General features: G+C 39.5%; 1 protein-coding gene across 2 annotated transcripts in view; it reads left to right on the forward strand.

Moving 5' to 3' along the window:
- Window positions 1-15,591, forward strand: part of LOC121955426 (3',5'-cyclic-AMP phosphodiesterase 7B-like) — a 31,965-nt gene that overhangs the window by 8,020 nt on the left and 8,354 nt on the right. Inside the window, exons 1-10 of one of the 2 annotated variants that reach the window (XM_042503381.2) lie at window positions 699-1,414; window positions 7,687-7,776; window positions 9,443-9,606; window positions 9,813-9,876; window positions 10,022-10,117; window positions 12,662-12,762; window positions 14,195-14,326; window positions 14,407-14,498; window positions 14,874-15,018; window positions 15,144-15,240. In XM_042503381.2, coding sequence (XP_042359315.1) covers window positions 742-1,414; window positions 7,687-7,776; window positions 9,443-9,606; window positions 9,813-9,876; window positions 10,022-10,117; window positions 12,662-12,762; window positions 14,195-14,326; window positions 14,407-14,498; window positions 14,874-15,018; window positions 15,144-15,240 — 1,654 coding nt within the window. In that variant the 5' untranslated portion in view covers window positions 699-741. Of the gene's footprint in view, window positions 1-698; window positions 1,415-7,686; window positions 7,777-9,442; window positions 9,607-9,812; window positions 9,877-10,021; window positions 10,118-12,661; window positions 12,763-14,194; window positions 14,327-14,406; window positions 14,499-14,873; window positions 15,019-15,143; window positions 15,241-15,591 lie in introns of those variants that run through there. The other variant, XM_042503382.2, reaches the window with a different exon arrangement.

Here is a 15,591-nt window from a genome sequence, read left to right on the forward strand (position 1 = left end):
GCTGCACGTCTTTTGGTCCTGGGGAAAAAAGGGCCCCAAACAGCTATAAATGTATTATTATGTTCATTTAAAAATGTAGTTATGTTGCTATTCTTACTCATCATACCCCAAAATAACTTAAAAATTTACTACTTACTTACTTCTACTTGTACTTCACGGAAAAACGTACTATAACATCAATCTGACAGACATTTTTTATTGGTTTCATTGCAGATATAAACACTAGTGGAATATACAAAGGTATTACAGGTTGAGAGACTGGTAATATTCCCTGCTTTTCTTTGTTTCATATAGGTATAACTTGAACAATTTTTATTTTTTGGACAAAGCAAGCAATATGTGGAAGTTACACTGGGCTCTGGGAAAATCTGATGCACTTCTTTCGCTGTTTTTCATCGTTTTCTGACATTTTATAGCTCAAACAATTAGTGGTAGTCCTGCAATTTGGATGCTCTTATCTGCTTTAAAATGAAAAGTCTGTATGCTTTGTACTCCCATTGACCTGACCATGAGACCGTGTCCATGAACCCAATGTCTCACAGTCCTTCACACAAATCCTATTCGTCTGCTGCCGGTGTAGCAGCAAATGTAGCAGAGTGAGAGAGCGTGCGAGCCGAGCGAGCTCGGAGCGGGGAGAGGAGGGGCTTTCAGACTCCACAACAACACCGGCGCGAGTGAGACTATAGAGAGGAGAGAGAATGCGGCAGAAGGAGGGAACAGACCGTCAGTGGCTGACTCTGGATGAGAGGGATAGGGACAGATTCTCACTTCTTTTTTCAGGCTTTTTCCTGCATCCTTTTCTTGCGCTTGTTTTTTCTTTTCAATCACTCCGCACTCATTCGCTTTCTGTGTCCCTCTTTGTTTCCCGCTGCTGATTCTTTCTCTCTCTGCAGTCTTTATTCTCTGTCCTACATTCTGACTTATCCGTCTGTCTGTCCTCCTCTGACTCACCTATGGCAACTTGACGGTGAGCCTCTTTGTCTTTTTCACCTCCGTCCCTCTTTCTCTCCCTCTCCTCAGTCTTACCCTCCTCTTCACTTCCTTTCCTCGCACCTGTCTGTCATTTATCTATTGTCTTTCGCCGTGAGGATGCCAGTGCTGGAGGGGCTCTGGGGCCCAGATCTCAGGATGCGAGACTCAAGTCTTGGAGTCGATGTCGGAGTCTGTCCAGACGAGGCTCCTCACTCGCCGGTCTGGGGGCCTCTCAGGACACCTCCTATCACCTGCGGCGGGGGGCTGTCACTGGCTCTGGAGCTTCCTGCTCTCATACGGCAGCTCAGGGCAGCCTGGAGGGCTCGAAGGGGAGGCCCCCAGGGGCCTGAGAGAAGTCAAGCGGGCACTTGGGTGGAATCAGGGAAGGGAGAGGTAGAGGAGGTGAAGCTTGACATAGAGGACAGAAGCGCTCCACTGGAAGGTAACTTGTCACAAGTGCTGTAAAGCTTATGGGAGTTCTCATAAATGTTTCATGTCCAATGTATGTTTTTCATTTGACCCAGTAACTACACGCAACATGAAAACTAGGGCTGTCAAACACATTTTTTTGAAAATGCAATTAATGGCTGAATTTGAACATTAAAATGCGATTAATTGCTTTTTTTTTTAATTGCATGATTCAATTCCATCATTTTGCAGTTAGTTTTGGAGTCCATATTGACAAGGTAAAGCAATTCTTACCAGATTGTCTTGATTAGGACTAAAATGACAGCAAAATCTAGCATAAAGTGGGCATGTCTGTAAATGAGAGACTCATGGGCACCCATAGAACTTTGAAATGGCCATGCCATTTTTACATCGCCAAAATTTATCCTAACCTTGGAGTGTTGTTTACCCCTCTTCCTGACAAACTAGCACGACTTGACTTGTACCGTTGGAAACCAGTATCATCACTCTAGATTAAAACTCAGCCCAGTACAGCCTCCTAAAGGCACGAGTGTCTGCCAGGATTGCCCGCAATTTACGTAGGAAAAGAAAACAAATGTAGGTACTTAGATTTATAAGTAATTTATTTAAACATAGTTTAAAACAAAAGAAATTAAAGTTTGTCTTTGATCCTGCTACGTATTTGGAGTTGAAGGATGAGTTGAGTAAAATCACCAGCTGCTATGAAAATTCCATCCGGACCTTAATTACATCGCAGTTAATGTGTTGACACGGACAGCCCCAATGAAAACACATCCATGGCAGAAAAGTGATTTTTTGGGGGGGACTCATTCCTCCACAATGTGCATTGATTTATGCATAATTTGTTCTTTTTATCTTCTCATTAGTGGTAATGTTTTCTGGCAGGTCACTTTTGTGAATAAGGGTGTCTGGTCCTGTCTTTGTGTGGTTTTGTGTGTCAGTTCTCGCATTTGAATATCAGACTTTTGTCTCCATGCCTGGGTGCATGTTTTCATTTTTGACAAGTGTGTGTGTGTGTGTCAGTCAGATAATCTTTGATAGGCGATGTTTACGTGCGTGTTTGTAAGTGACGTGTTTCGAGACGAGGTTCAGAGGAGTTCACACACTCAGACAGGGTAGACGGTGAAATGAGGGATTTGTGCTGTAAAGCCAGAGTGTGTTACCATCTGCTGAGCTGCACTGATGACACTGAGTGACGCCATCAATCAAGCCGTCTGTCCGGAGTGGTGACACAAAGTAACATTGTTGACAGTTTGATGTGTGTTTCTCTAATAAAGAAGGGATGATTTGACCTTAAAGTGACAGATCACCTCAAAATAAAGACATATTTTTTCTCTTACCTGTAGTGCCATTTATCAGTTTAGATTGTTTTGGTGTGAGTTGCAGAGTGTTGCAGATATCAGCCATAGAGATGTTTGACTTCTCTTCAGTATGATGGAACTAGATAGCAGTGGACTGAAATCATGACCCATTTACTCAAGATAATCCAGACCTTGTTGCGAGTAGTTTCATGTAAAAACATTTAATACTTTTGACTGGATATAGGGTTGAACGCGGGGTCCTGTTTATTCCTATGAGAGTTGCTCAGTGGCACATGGCGACAAAATGGTGCAACTACAGCTTATTAAATTACCTGATTCAGGGATGATAGGCTTATATTTCTGAATTGTGCAGCACATAGAGCAGGTGCACCAGAGCCTTATGGCAGCTGAGCAGCTAAATTCTGGTTTGGCGCTCGGCTAACTTGAGCTCCTGATGGCGAGACCAGTCATTTTGCGAACCCTTATGATGCTCAAAAAATTTATCCACTGATTCATAGACATTTTTTTTGCCACGTAAGTCAACAAGAAACCGTCTTCTTTCACCGCAGGTCATCATGTGATATTATAATTACACTGTTTGGCCACTGCAAAAATTGGCTTCAAAGCCTGTGCGGCAGTTGGGCGGTGTATTTCGATAGAAAGAAAATAGTTCCTACATGAAGCGGGTCACATTTGTAGAAAGAGACATTGCTATTGAGTTTTTCAAATGTATTTTCGAGTTCCATTATATTATATATATGCAACTCACACCAAAACAATCTAAACTTATAAATAACACTATGGTAAGTGGAAAAAAATGTATTTTTGATTTTTGGGGTGAACTACCCCTTTAAATAAGTGTCAAATCTCAAAAGTAATGAAAGGAAATGAGGAAGATCTAATGTGTATCTGGCGTCCTGCCTCATGTTGGAATCATGTTGTCGGTAATGTCAGATTGACTCAAGGTGTGAAATGTTTTTCTGACGGTGATCACATTGCCATTTAGTGTTCAATAATAAATGAGTGTGATGCACTGAAAGACTTGACAATAAGACTTTAATCAGCTGATAACAGAAATAGATCAATGTACGTTGTGAATCTTTAATGTGCTTTTGAAGAGTTATGATGAGGTGATGATTCATACTGTGGGGAATCACCTGTTCGCAAGCACAGACTCATAAGGTGAAAAACGGACAAATGTAGGCCTTTTGCTGCCTGTGACTTTCCCTCTGCATCATGATGACCTCATTCATCTGATGACTCCTTACAGAGAGTGAAAGGCTATCTGCACAATGTACGACATCTGTCGAGAGATAACTCATCAGCGGTGATAGTGAGTCATTCTGACATTTCCAAGGAGGTAAAAAGCTGAGAAAAATATTTATAGGTACATTTTGGTAGAAAAGTACAGAGTGTAATACTTAAGCATTTTCCCTCAAACCTATAGATCATTAAATCTTTAAAATATATATGAAAATTTATTAAATAATTCTCCTTTTTTGACATTTGTAATAGCAAACCACAGAAGCAGAGGAGCTGTTTTGACTAAAAGACGTTTTAATGTTAAATTCTACAGAAGACTTTAACCTGCAGGGCATATAAGTCCTGCATTAGTATATTTTTCTGCTGTTTGGGTTTTGATAGGAAAATCAATGATATATCAGTTAATCAGTTAGTTGATTCACACAAGTAGTAATAGTAGATTAAGGCTGTCAAGAAATTAGAGTTTCTCAACACAATTATCATTTTTTTGTTTTGCTTTTTTTTTTTCAGTCTTTAGCCCCTCAAATGTGGTCATTGTGTGATTTTCTTAATTTTCTACATTAAACAGAGTATCTTTTAAATTGATTTTTTCAATTTTTGTAGTTTCTCTACCTCTCCATAATAGTAAACTGAATATTTTGGGGTTTGGAACTAAACAAGACTTTGAGGACGTCACCATCTTGAGCTTTGTGAAATACAAGTCGCCATTAAAAAAAAAATAAAAATGTGTAGACCAAAGAACTAATTGAGTTAAAAAAATAATGAACAGATTTGTCCACAATGAAAATAATCACTAGTTGTAGCCCTAAAGCAAAAAATAAATAATTGAAAGAGTGTACCCTCACACATTAAAACATAGATGTCACAGATCTTTTACTGTGTGGATGCACTGTATGTATCTGCTAAAGAAGCAGCAGCTAAAGAAACCTCACCTGTCACTGTGTGTTTTCAGACTGTTTGTGTTCGTGTGCATGTGGCAGCGATGAAAACAGCCCCAGAGCTCCATTTGTGCTGTAAACACCCACAGATTCAGTGAAGCCAAGTAAACACTCATATCAGCGTCCTGCGTGTGTGATGTGTGCCAAGTGTGCAATCTTGTTTTTTTTGGGAAATCAGGGATTTAACCTCATTTGCAAGTGTGTGTGTGTGTGTGTATGTGCAGCGAGTGTTTATGCATGACGAGACACACGTGCATGGCGCCGTCTTCAAACAGCCCTTTTCCAACTGATTCACGTTTTCATCCTAAATGACCCAGTTTTGTGCCGCACGGAGACAATGACCTATTTACCACACAGAGAGTTAAAGGAAGAGAGGGGGGGGGGGGTGAAAAGATGGATCAGCTGGGGAGAGGGGGTGTTGTTGTTGAACAGGAAGGAATGAAGGATGATGGGAAGGTTGAGGGGGTAGTAATCGAGAGAGAGACAGAGAGAGAGGAGGATGCAGAGACAGCAGCCAGAGGTTGAGGAGGAATGAAGGATGGAGTGACATATAAAATGGAAGTATGGAGAGATAAGTGGAGGAGGAGAGCCAGAGGGTGTGTGTGCTTGTGCGTGTGTGTGTTGGAGAGGGGGTTTTTCCAGATGATGTATTTCCCCTTCTTCTTGCCCACCAGCACGCAGGATAAAAAAGCAAAAAGGCTTTCCCTCTGTTCTCCTTTTCTTGCTCAAACTAGGCCAGCAGGACTCTTCTGCATCACTCAAACAGGCTGAGTCACTTCCCCGCAGCGATTTATATTTGTTTTAAAATGCATAAATAGGGAATGATGACACTTTTCCACCGTATGTTTTATGTATAGCTGCCTACACAGCACACCAAAGCCACAGCATCGCCTGCAAACTCTGCCGCTTCAGCAACCCACACGTGCAATGGCAAGATCTGGCACCCAGAGGGAGTTTTGACAATACACTCTGACCCCATTAACAGGTGCTATGTAAGTTGCAGAGGTGAAGCAAACTGGCAACCTCGGGGACATAATACGCTCCAGTTCCTCACATCATGATGTGTAAATTATTTAGTATTCCCATAGTTTGCTCAAGTAAAAATGTTCATCCGTGCGCATGTGCGCCGCAACTTGGGACCCAGTTCTGTTGTTTCTTGTTGTCACCGGCCTCAGGGTGTGTGAATTGCGCATTTTAAACAGAAGCAGTATTCAAGGGACTATTGTGCCGCTGTGTTCCCTTTCTGTTTGATAGGTGCTCACGCAGCAAGGATTAAAACACAAAATGTTACTTCTGGGACTCTGCAGACATTTCCTGTGGAAAAAAAAAATCATACAGTAGACAAAAATGCTTGATATCCATTTAGGACGAAATGTGCTGTCAGCATGACTGAAATACACGGGCACTTCAAACACATGAGGAATACACGTGTCCCCTTTTTTCTTATTATGTTTGAGGATCAAATAGAAAGCCTTTGAAAATAATGACCAATCCTTCTGCTGGTCCTTGATTTCAGTTGGGGTTTGGGACCAAACTAGGTACCTTTAAAGGTATCACCTGCATTATATTACCGAGCACCAATATAATAATTTATATAAATAATAATTTTATGAGGTCACAGTGACCTTTGACTTTCAACTACAAAATTCTAATCAGTATATTCTTGTGTCCAAGTGGATGTTTGTGCCAAAATTAAAAAAAAATCTCTCTTGGAGCTGCTAATATATCACATTCATAAGAATGGGACAGACGGACAACCCAAAAACAGAATTCCTCCAGCAACAGCTACCTCGGGCTCGAATATGTAAATATACTGTAGGCTAGGGGTCGACAGATTATTGGCTTGGCCAATTATGGGGGCCAATAGCATTTGCTAAAGGCATTTAAACAAAGGTTTGTGTTGGAGTTTGTTATATTCCAAATTCTAAATTTTGGCAGAGATGTTTCATTTTTATTTTAAATGCATATTGGTTTGAAATATCAGTTATCAGTCTCATTAACTACTAACAGAAAGCATCAGTCCTGAAAAAACAATATTGGTCGACCCCTACTGTAGGCTATTAATATAGGTTTCCTCTCCCACAGAATAGTATGAACCCACATAGACTGGGGGGTCTACAATTTCATTTAGATGTTTTCCATGTTTACGTACATGAGATTTATTCTTTTGTATATGTTTTTTACTGTGATATCGATTTGAAAATAGTGGAATTTCCCTGGAATTAGTGTCAACTTGTTTTCTTGTATCGTTTCTTGTATCCTGATAGTCCTCGTGCTGAGACACTAACAACATGACCAATCATTGCATGAACAGAACGTACTCAGTAAGTGCTGCACCAATCGTGCACCATAACAGCTGCACATCGGTGTGAAATCCATTCTCTTCGGGCAAACTTGGCCCAGATGCATGATGTTCTGGATCAGCCATGTCAAAGATCCTCTTGTTTCAGAGAGGCTGCTTTAACAGAGACTCTAAATCTGCTTTTATGAGACTGATTATGTTGAACATCTACACCAGGGAACACTTTGCTCTGTTTTCCTCTCATCACCCACCGGCAGCTCGACTTATTGCTCAGCCATCAACCTTTTGCTTGATTTTTGTCTATTTCCAGCTCTAGTCTACTGACCTCTCTCTGCTTCCTCCTGGAAAGTTTTATTCATGGGTTTTGCGGGCATGTCTGCTAAAAATGGCCACAACACGAACATCAGTAATAACACCAAATATTTATATTTCTCATCCATCTTTCTCTTTTTCCATCCCTCCTCCTTCTCTCTGTGTGCAGCTGATGGCAGACTGAACACTGGTCATGCTGGTGTGTTGCTGGTTGAGAGACGAGGCTCCTACCCGCTGATTGACCTGCGAATCCTCAAAAGTGAGTCTCCTGACCCGTTTCAATACAAAAACAATGCATTATTTGGCCATTTCAGCAAATGTTCTTGTTCTGTTAGAAATAATCTGCAAAAACATTAAAAACTTTCAGGGATTTTATTCAAACTTCCTACGATCTGTGAACACAGTGATCACAGCAAGTGTGTAATCTTCTACCTGAGTGCTTTGTGCATTCAGTGTATCTCATTGTTGTATTTTGAAAGTAAATGCACGTGAAAGTTAGTCAAATTTAGCCTACCCTCACTGACATATGTGGGATGGACAATATAATAGAAACACCTGTCAACACCTGACAAACTGTAGCCTCCAAAATGACCATAAAGTTGAATTAACGTCTCTCTAAAAGGTTTCAACAAAATTTGACATCATATCCTTAATAAATGGAGGATTTATTGTAGGACTGTTTACTGTAGACTGCATTAGTTTTAGCTAGGTGTACATAATTAACTGGCAAGTAGCGCTGGGTACCAAGCTCAATACTTTTAAGGGTGTTACGTTAGTGCCACTGAGTACTGATTCATGTTAAATCAGTCCGTGCCAAATTTCAGTACTTAAGAGCTCACCATGGTGAGAAAGTGGGGTTCAGACAGGAGGTAGACTCACCACAAAGTGCCCCGAAGCTGGAGGGCCGTCTGCTGAACTCTGAGGGGCACTTTGTGACATTAACAACGGACAAGAGGCAGAACTGCTCTGAAGCCAGAGCCGAAACTTTCGCTGCAGCGCCAATAGTTTTAGTCTAACTGGTCTGTTTAATGTTAGAAAAACTGCTGTTTGTGATTGTGTTTTTGACATAACCATTTATTTCACATAACTAACTTAACTTAGTTTTTAGTAGGCACCTTACCAAAGCACAATAATTATTACAGATTTATGACTAGAAAAACTTTGCACACCATACTGGACTGACTCCCAAATTTATCTCCAGGTTTCCATTTTTTTGATGATGTGTGTAACTCCTATGTGACATCTACTGTTGACCTGCTATCTTACACTTAAGACCCCATGTCTCCTCCTAAAAATGCCGAAAATGGGTCTCTAAAGGTTAACACTTTTCAACATACAAGGAGACTGTAAAAAATAAAGCTTTTTTAAATTGAGTAGCTCTGCACATACATTAAAAATACAAAACTTTATTTTACTTTTTTAATCTAAATTACTAACAAAATGTGAAAAGAAAACATATATGATAACCTATTTTTGCACATTTAACTATTTTGTAGGTATGGCTAATAATGTGTGATTTAGATTAAAAAAATTCAGCATTTAATTGTTTTTACATTGAATCTAGTATGTCATGAACTTGTTTACTGTGTTTGTTAATTATTGCCAGTGGTAGACTTTGATGAATCATGTGTCTGTGAATACAGCTGCGAGGCAGAATCAGGGTAATTGTGCATTAAATTCAGTGTGTGTTTTTCCAAAAGTGAGACACACATTTGTCTGCTTACCTGATGGAGCATGAACTTGCTCTTAATTGACGAAAAAAAGAATTATCAGCCCTAGGAAAGAGTCACAAATGATGCATAATCAATTAATCTGAATTCATATTTCAATTCTAAAACCATTTTTAAGATGCTTATGTGTCAATGCTGCGCAATTCAGTTTCGTCCCCTGCATGGTGTTAAAATATAAATCACATGTGTTTGCAGCCAGTGCCCAGCAGGGGGAGGTAGAGGCCGGCACCAGGAGAAAGGTGAAGCGTCTGCTGAGCTTTCAGAGATACTGTCACGCCTCCAGGCTGCTCAGGGGGTTGGTGCCCCACACCCCCGGGTCACTGCACCTACTGGACGACGACTACCTGGGACAAGCTGCGGTAAAAACACAAACACACACACACACACACACACACACGGACACACACACTCACAAACAAACAAACAAACACACACACACACACACTCTCACAAACAAACAAACAAACAAACAAACACATCTGAGGTATAGGTACCCTGTACCTCCAGCTCTCTGTAAGGTGTATGTGTGAAATGTACATCTAAAACACTTTATCTTTCTTTGCAGCATATGTTATCAAAAGTCGGCACGTGGAACTTTGACATTTTCCTGTTTGATCGTCTTACAAATGGTAAAATAATGTTAAAATTTTATTTTAGATTAGTTTTCTCTGTGTCACAATACAGTTATTGCATATATATTGTGTCCTGTAAAATGGAATTTTCAGTGTTTCTGCACTAAAACTAAATTTTCGTGAATGAACTTGTGTGCTGTAGGTAACAGTCTGGTGACTCTGATGTGCCATCTCTTCAATGTCTACGGTCTCATTCATCACTTCCAGCTGGACATGGTCAAACTGCACAGGTTTCTTGGTAAGCTTCCAGAAAGTCTCAGTGGCCGTTTTTACACAGAGATTGTGCGCACAAAGTCCCTTTTTTATGTCCCTTTTGCATTTTTACACAGACCCAAACAGTGTTTGCATCCTGCCCCTTCAGATTGTGGGATTTAAGAATGCATGCTGAAAGACGTGAGGGGCATGACGTCTAACACAAAGTGTCTGCCCCTAGTGTGACACAAAACATACACATTAGCAGCACTTTCCAAACAATAGTATTGGCATTAACATGGTAATAACAATATTAATTGTCTTTGTTATATGACGACTGATCACGGCTCGGGGGTAAGGAGCTCCCGAATCTCATTGTTTTTACAGTTTGCGGAAATTTCGGCTCCTGTTTTTCGTCTTTGAGTTAGTTGCTAATTGCTATCAGCTGCTTTTAATCTCCTGGCAGTCTGTTGCACACATAACATGCCATCATTATGTCACACGAGTCCCGTCCTGCTGGCTGTCCCTTTTATACAGACACAATTACAGCGCTGTCACTTCCTCCGCTGCTGGCTTAAGGCGAGACTAATTACAGCCATCCACCCTCTGTCCAACTTTCTTTTACAGCAAAAAATAATGTTCAGTTCAGTTCATCTTTGTTCAGACTCACAGTCAACTGAAAAAAAACATTTGAATGTATTGCATTCTTTTTTTGAAATCCGGCTTTTTAGAAAAGACAGTTATACAAATGTTTTCACAGTGGGGACTCCTATTATACAACACTAAAAAAGCAGGATTTGACACCAGTATGATAACCGAATTCTGTTAATCATTCAGTTAAATTTGTGCATCACATATCTTAAAATAGCCGGGAAAGTGTTAACTCACACATTTGAAAACAATTTGCCTGCATGAGTTTAATATATATCTATATATATGCATATAGACATTATGTGAAAGTGCATCAGTCTATTGACTTGTATTTGCTAGACATTTACACAACTTTATATTTAGCCTCAGAATATATATTTATACATATATATATTTTGATTTAAATGGTCAAGAGTTCTGGTGTATCTACAAGTAGCATTTTCATTTGTCATCATGACATATAAAGCATTCACTCTGTAAAAAGTGCACCCGGCGGCCTTTTTGGCGGGGCAAAATGATCTCGACATCTGAGAAGGGTTTAACTTTTCCAGGAAAGTCCAGACTGACGTCAACTGCTTCTTTTGTGTGTCAATCAGTGTTTACAAAAGAGGCAGGGTTCATGTTCTCTGAAATAAAAACAAACATGGATAAAGTTTTTGTTGTTGTAGTATCCATGGTATGTTAAATCAGACAAAGAGTAACAATTAGCTGAGTACTGCTATGGAAACAAAGTCTGCAATAAGCATTTATTTTGTCCTTTCTTTTGTGTTTTTCCACATACAAAATGCAACGTAACCTCAGCTCGTCATTGAACAATGGAAAATGAGAGCTAATGCTGTTATATTGGTCTTTAAAATCATCAGATTGTTATTCATCCCAGCAATCCTGGTGACCACTGCTATGTTTGCTTTCTTACTGTCACTACGTCAAGTTATTTGTTCACCAGGCTTCTGCTGCTGGTATTCAACATCATAGACTGTATAATGAAGATGTAAAACATAACTGCTCTACATTTTTATGCCCATTTACAGAATATTTTGGCTTCTTTTTTTGTAAAATATGTGCTTTTTGCATACATTAAAATAGAAATCTGAGTTAAAATGAACGCCAAAATATCTTCTTTTCTTTCCTCTAGTCTGAAGACACTATGAAAAATAGCATAAAATCCCAAAATCGACCAGTGAATGAAAAAAAAAAAACAATTTCAACCTGTAGCGTCAATGTAGGAAAAAAAAATGCATTTACCTAGTTAATCAAAACATCCAGCAAAATCTTCTTGCATAAATTGAATTATACTTCTTTAGGGCTGGGTATCGTATGGATTTTTTTTCTCAATGTTGGTGCTAAAATGATCCTTTAAAACAGTATCTGAACTGATACTTCACAAAAAGCACAAAACAGCAATCAACAACATTCAAGAAGGGCTTTTATGTCGTAAAAGCAGACCTAACTTGTGACAGCTTATATTATACTTAAATATATACATATGAATTAATACAAAACACCTTTAAGAACAGTTTCACATAGTTAATAAAACCTAACCCAATAACAATAATTTAACACAAGATAACAGTTACAATACTACTAAAAACAAAATCAATTACCATTTGGGATCAATAATTGTCTCCCTCAGTCAGGAAACACTCAACAGCCACACGTTGCTCCAGTAACTGATTAAAAGTGGCTGAGATTGTTACTAAAATGAGAATAGCTGGTCCACCTTCACCGTCCACCTTAAAGAATTTTGGTCAGAGATCTGGCACCGTAATGCGGCCCCTAGGTACCGATAGTCGGCACTGGGTTCCCACAACCACTCAAATACTTCTCACACATATGACTCTGCTCTGCTAATTCAATTACATTGTTTACACGACAGATTCAGCAGTGTTGCCAAAAGTTAAGATCATTTCTTTTTTTTTTTTTTACCCATTCCTATCAGGCATGGTGCAAGAGGACTACCACTCCCAGAATCCCTATCACAACGCTGTTCATGCTGCTGATGTCACTCAAGCCATGTACTGCTACCTGAAGGAGCCCAAGGTAATGAGTAATTCTGTATTCATGCATGCAGCCACATACACACACACACACACACACACACACACACACACACACACACACACACACACACACACACACACACACACACACACACACACACACACACACACACGGCCTCTCCTTGACATGTTCTATCAGCTTCTCCTCCTGCGGGATAATACCTGCTCACTTTAACGCAGCAACACATCCATCCTCAGCCTGGAGAGAAATGTCAAGCCCTCTGGCCAGATTAAGTGTCACTGCATCTTTCCTTTTGTGCAGTAATTACTTTTGTGTCCTTTGTTGCTCCATAAAGCACTTAGTGATGCACCTATTTTGTTAAAAGCTCTTACATGAATATATTGGGTTCACCACACCCCCACACACACACACACACATACACACACACACACACACACACTGATGTGCACTAGAAAACAAGCACACACTCACAGTGTAAGATGGCAGCTTGCTGCTTGTAAGATCAATATGCCATTTCGTCCTTTACTAACCATTTAGCATTCATCCTTACACTGGGACACACACTAATGTGAATTAAATTAAAATCAATAATTTTGAGTTCACGTTTTACTGGTTGAGCTAAAATGATTTGATTTCATTGGTAGATGAATTTGTTTTACCTATTTATTTTTTTATTTATAAAATCATAAATATTATGTCATCCACTATACTTCAATTACAAATGAGACTTTTATTTTCCAAATGGGAACGTAAAATACAAAAAAATGCACATTTTTCACGTTAGCACTCTGAAGCAGTGGTTCTCAGCCTTATATAATTTAAGACCCACTGCTGATTGTTACAACTTTTTCTGAGGATTACTTTCCCAAATAATTGAGAAAAAACCCACACATGACAAGAATAGGAAAAAATATACTCTGGGCTGTAAATATGTGTTATGCCACAGCTGTAATCACCAAAATAAATCTTATTAACTGTACAATAAGTGGTGCAATAATTCGACTGCTTCAATATCCTAATTTATTATTACCTGCACCACTCTTGAGTGTATATTTAACATATTATGCACATAGTTTTATGCACATAAGTTTTTCTTATTCTTATTTCTATTTATGTATATATTGTCTATACACTTTGTACACTTTACATACTTGACATGTACACATATTTTTAATTTTTTTATTATTTTACATACTATTGTAAAACATTGTGACATAATGCACTTGTTTTTTTTTCTTACATACTTATTTATTATTTATTTCTTCTCTCTGATACTTTACTATGCTTCACATCAGAGCAACTCTTATGTATCACAATTTCCATCTAGAAGTCAATAAAGTATGTCTAATTCTTTTAAGGATTTAGTAATTAAGTTTCATTTGAAATGTGTGTAAGTGTCCCTCCTACATTAAGAGGAATCATTATTCTATTGGACGTCTGTGTGTCGTAGCTGGCAGAGCAGCTGACTCCTCTAGACGTGTTTCTGGGTCTGATGGCAGCAGCCGCCCATGACGTGGACCATCCTGGAGTCAACCAGCCCTTCCTCATTAAGACCAGACACCACCTGGCGTCCCTCTACCAGGTACACATGACTCAGAGTGTGGGTTAAGATGTGCCGTAGGTTTTGTATCCAACCTTTAACTGTTTTAAACACATTTACAGAACACGTCTGTGCTGGAGAGTCACCACTGGAGATCCACTGTGGGCATGCTGCGAGAGTCAGGACTGCTGTCCCACCTGCCCGCTGACATGTCGTAAGAACTTTAATTGACTTTTATAAAGTTTTTACCAAATATAATAATAACATATTATTTTAGGGTATTTATGCAATAAGGATATTCTTTATGATATGACAAAATACTGAAAAATATTGTATTTATTTCAACATATACTTGCAACAAATTAAGCATAAACATAACAGTTTGCCTAAAGATATTGTGGGAAAAAAACAACCCCCCCCCAACACACATACACGCACACACAGACCTGCATTTACTTGTACAGGCTATAATAATGTTGCGATGACTATCGCACATGCACACATACAGCATTATAAGTCGAGCTTCATGTAAGGCTTGGGTGTCAATGGTTGTGTTGTTGTCTCAGTGGCGCCCCTCTCTACTCTGCAGGCAGGACATGGAGCAGCAGCTGGGCTCTCTCATCCTGGCGACAGACATCAGCAGGCAGAATGAGTTCCTGTCGACCTTCAGAGAACATCTGGACAACCAGGACCTGGACCTCCAGCTCGCTTCACACAGGCACTTTATCCTGCAGGTAAACTGCACAGACAGCACCGTGCATCCATGCACGCTTCACAAGTGAATCATATATACTTCACTTTAACAGTAAAGCTTGTGTAGCTGCAGAGTATGTGTGAATGGCTCTCTTTTTGTCTACAGATTGCTCTGAAGTGTGCAGATGTCTGTAATCCATGTCGAGTTTGGGAGCTGAGCAGACAGTGGAGTGAGAGAGTGTGTGAGGAATTCTACAGGCAGGGTGAGTCAAATGTGATACAATACAAATACAAAGAGAAAAAATGCTTTGTCTCAATCAAGGGACTGACTCAAAATTATTTTTAGAGCAAATACCACCACAAAGTAAGACCACAGTTCAACTCCCCTTGCTACATATTAAAAGATGACTAAAAAAAATTTACTGGACAACTTAAGACAGTTGTGTAATTGCAGCGTTGGCTGTATGAGGGTTAAAAACGCTGTCAGCAACATACCACTGTGTCGAGGATTTTTTTTGAGTTTCTGAAACAAAGTTTTGAATGTCTGTTGTCATGTTTCATGGAGTCATTACACACACACAAAATACTCAGACAAAATCTTGAGTTAGTTTGTT

Source organism: Plectropomus leopardus, chromosome 16 (assembly GCF_026936395.1).
Source record: "Plectropomus leopardus strain MGB_pleo_1.0 chromosome 16, ASM2693639v1, whole genome shotgun sequence".
Classification (NCBI taxonomy): domain Eukaryota; kingdom Metazoa; phylum Chordata; class Actinopteri; order Perciformes; family Serranidae; genus Plectropomus; species Plectropomus leopardus.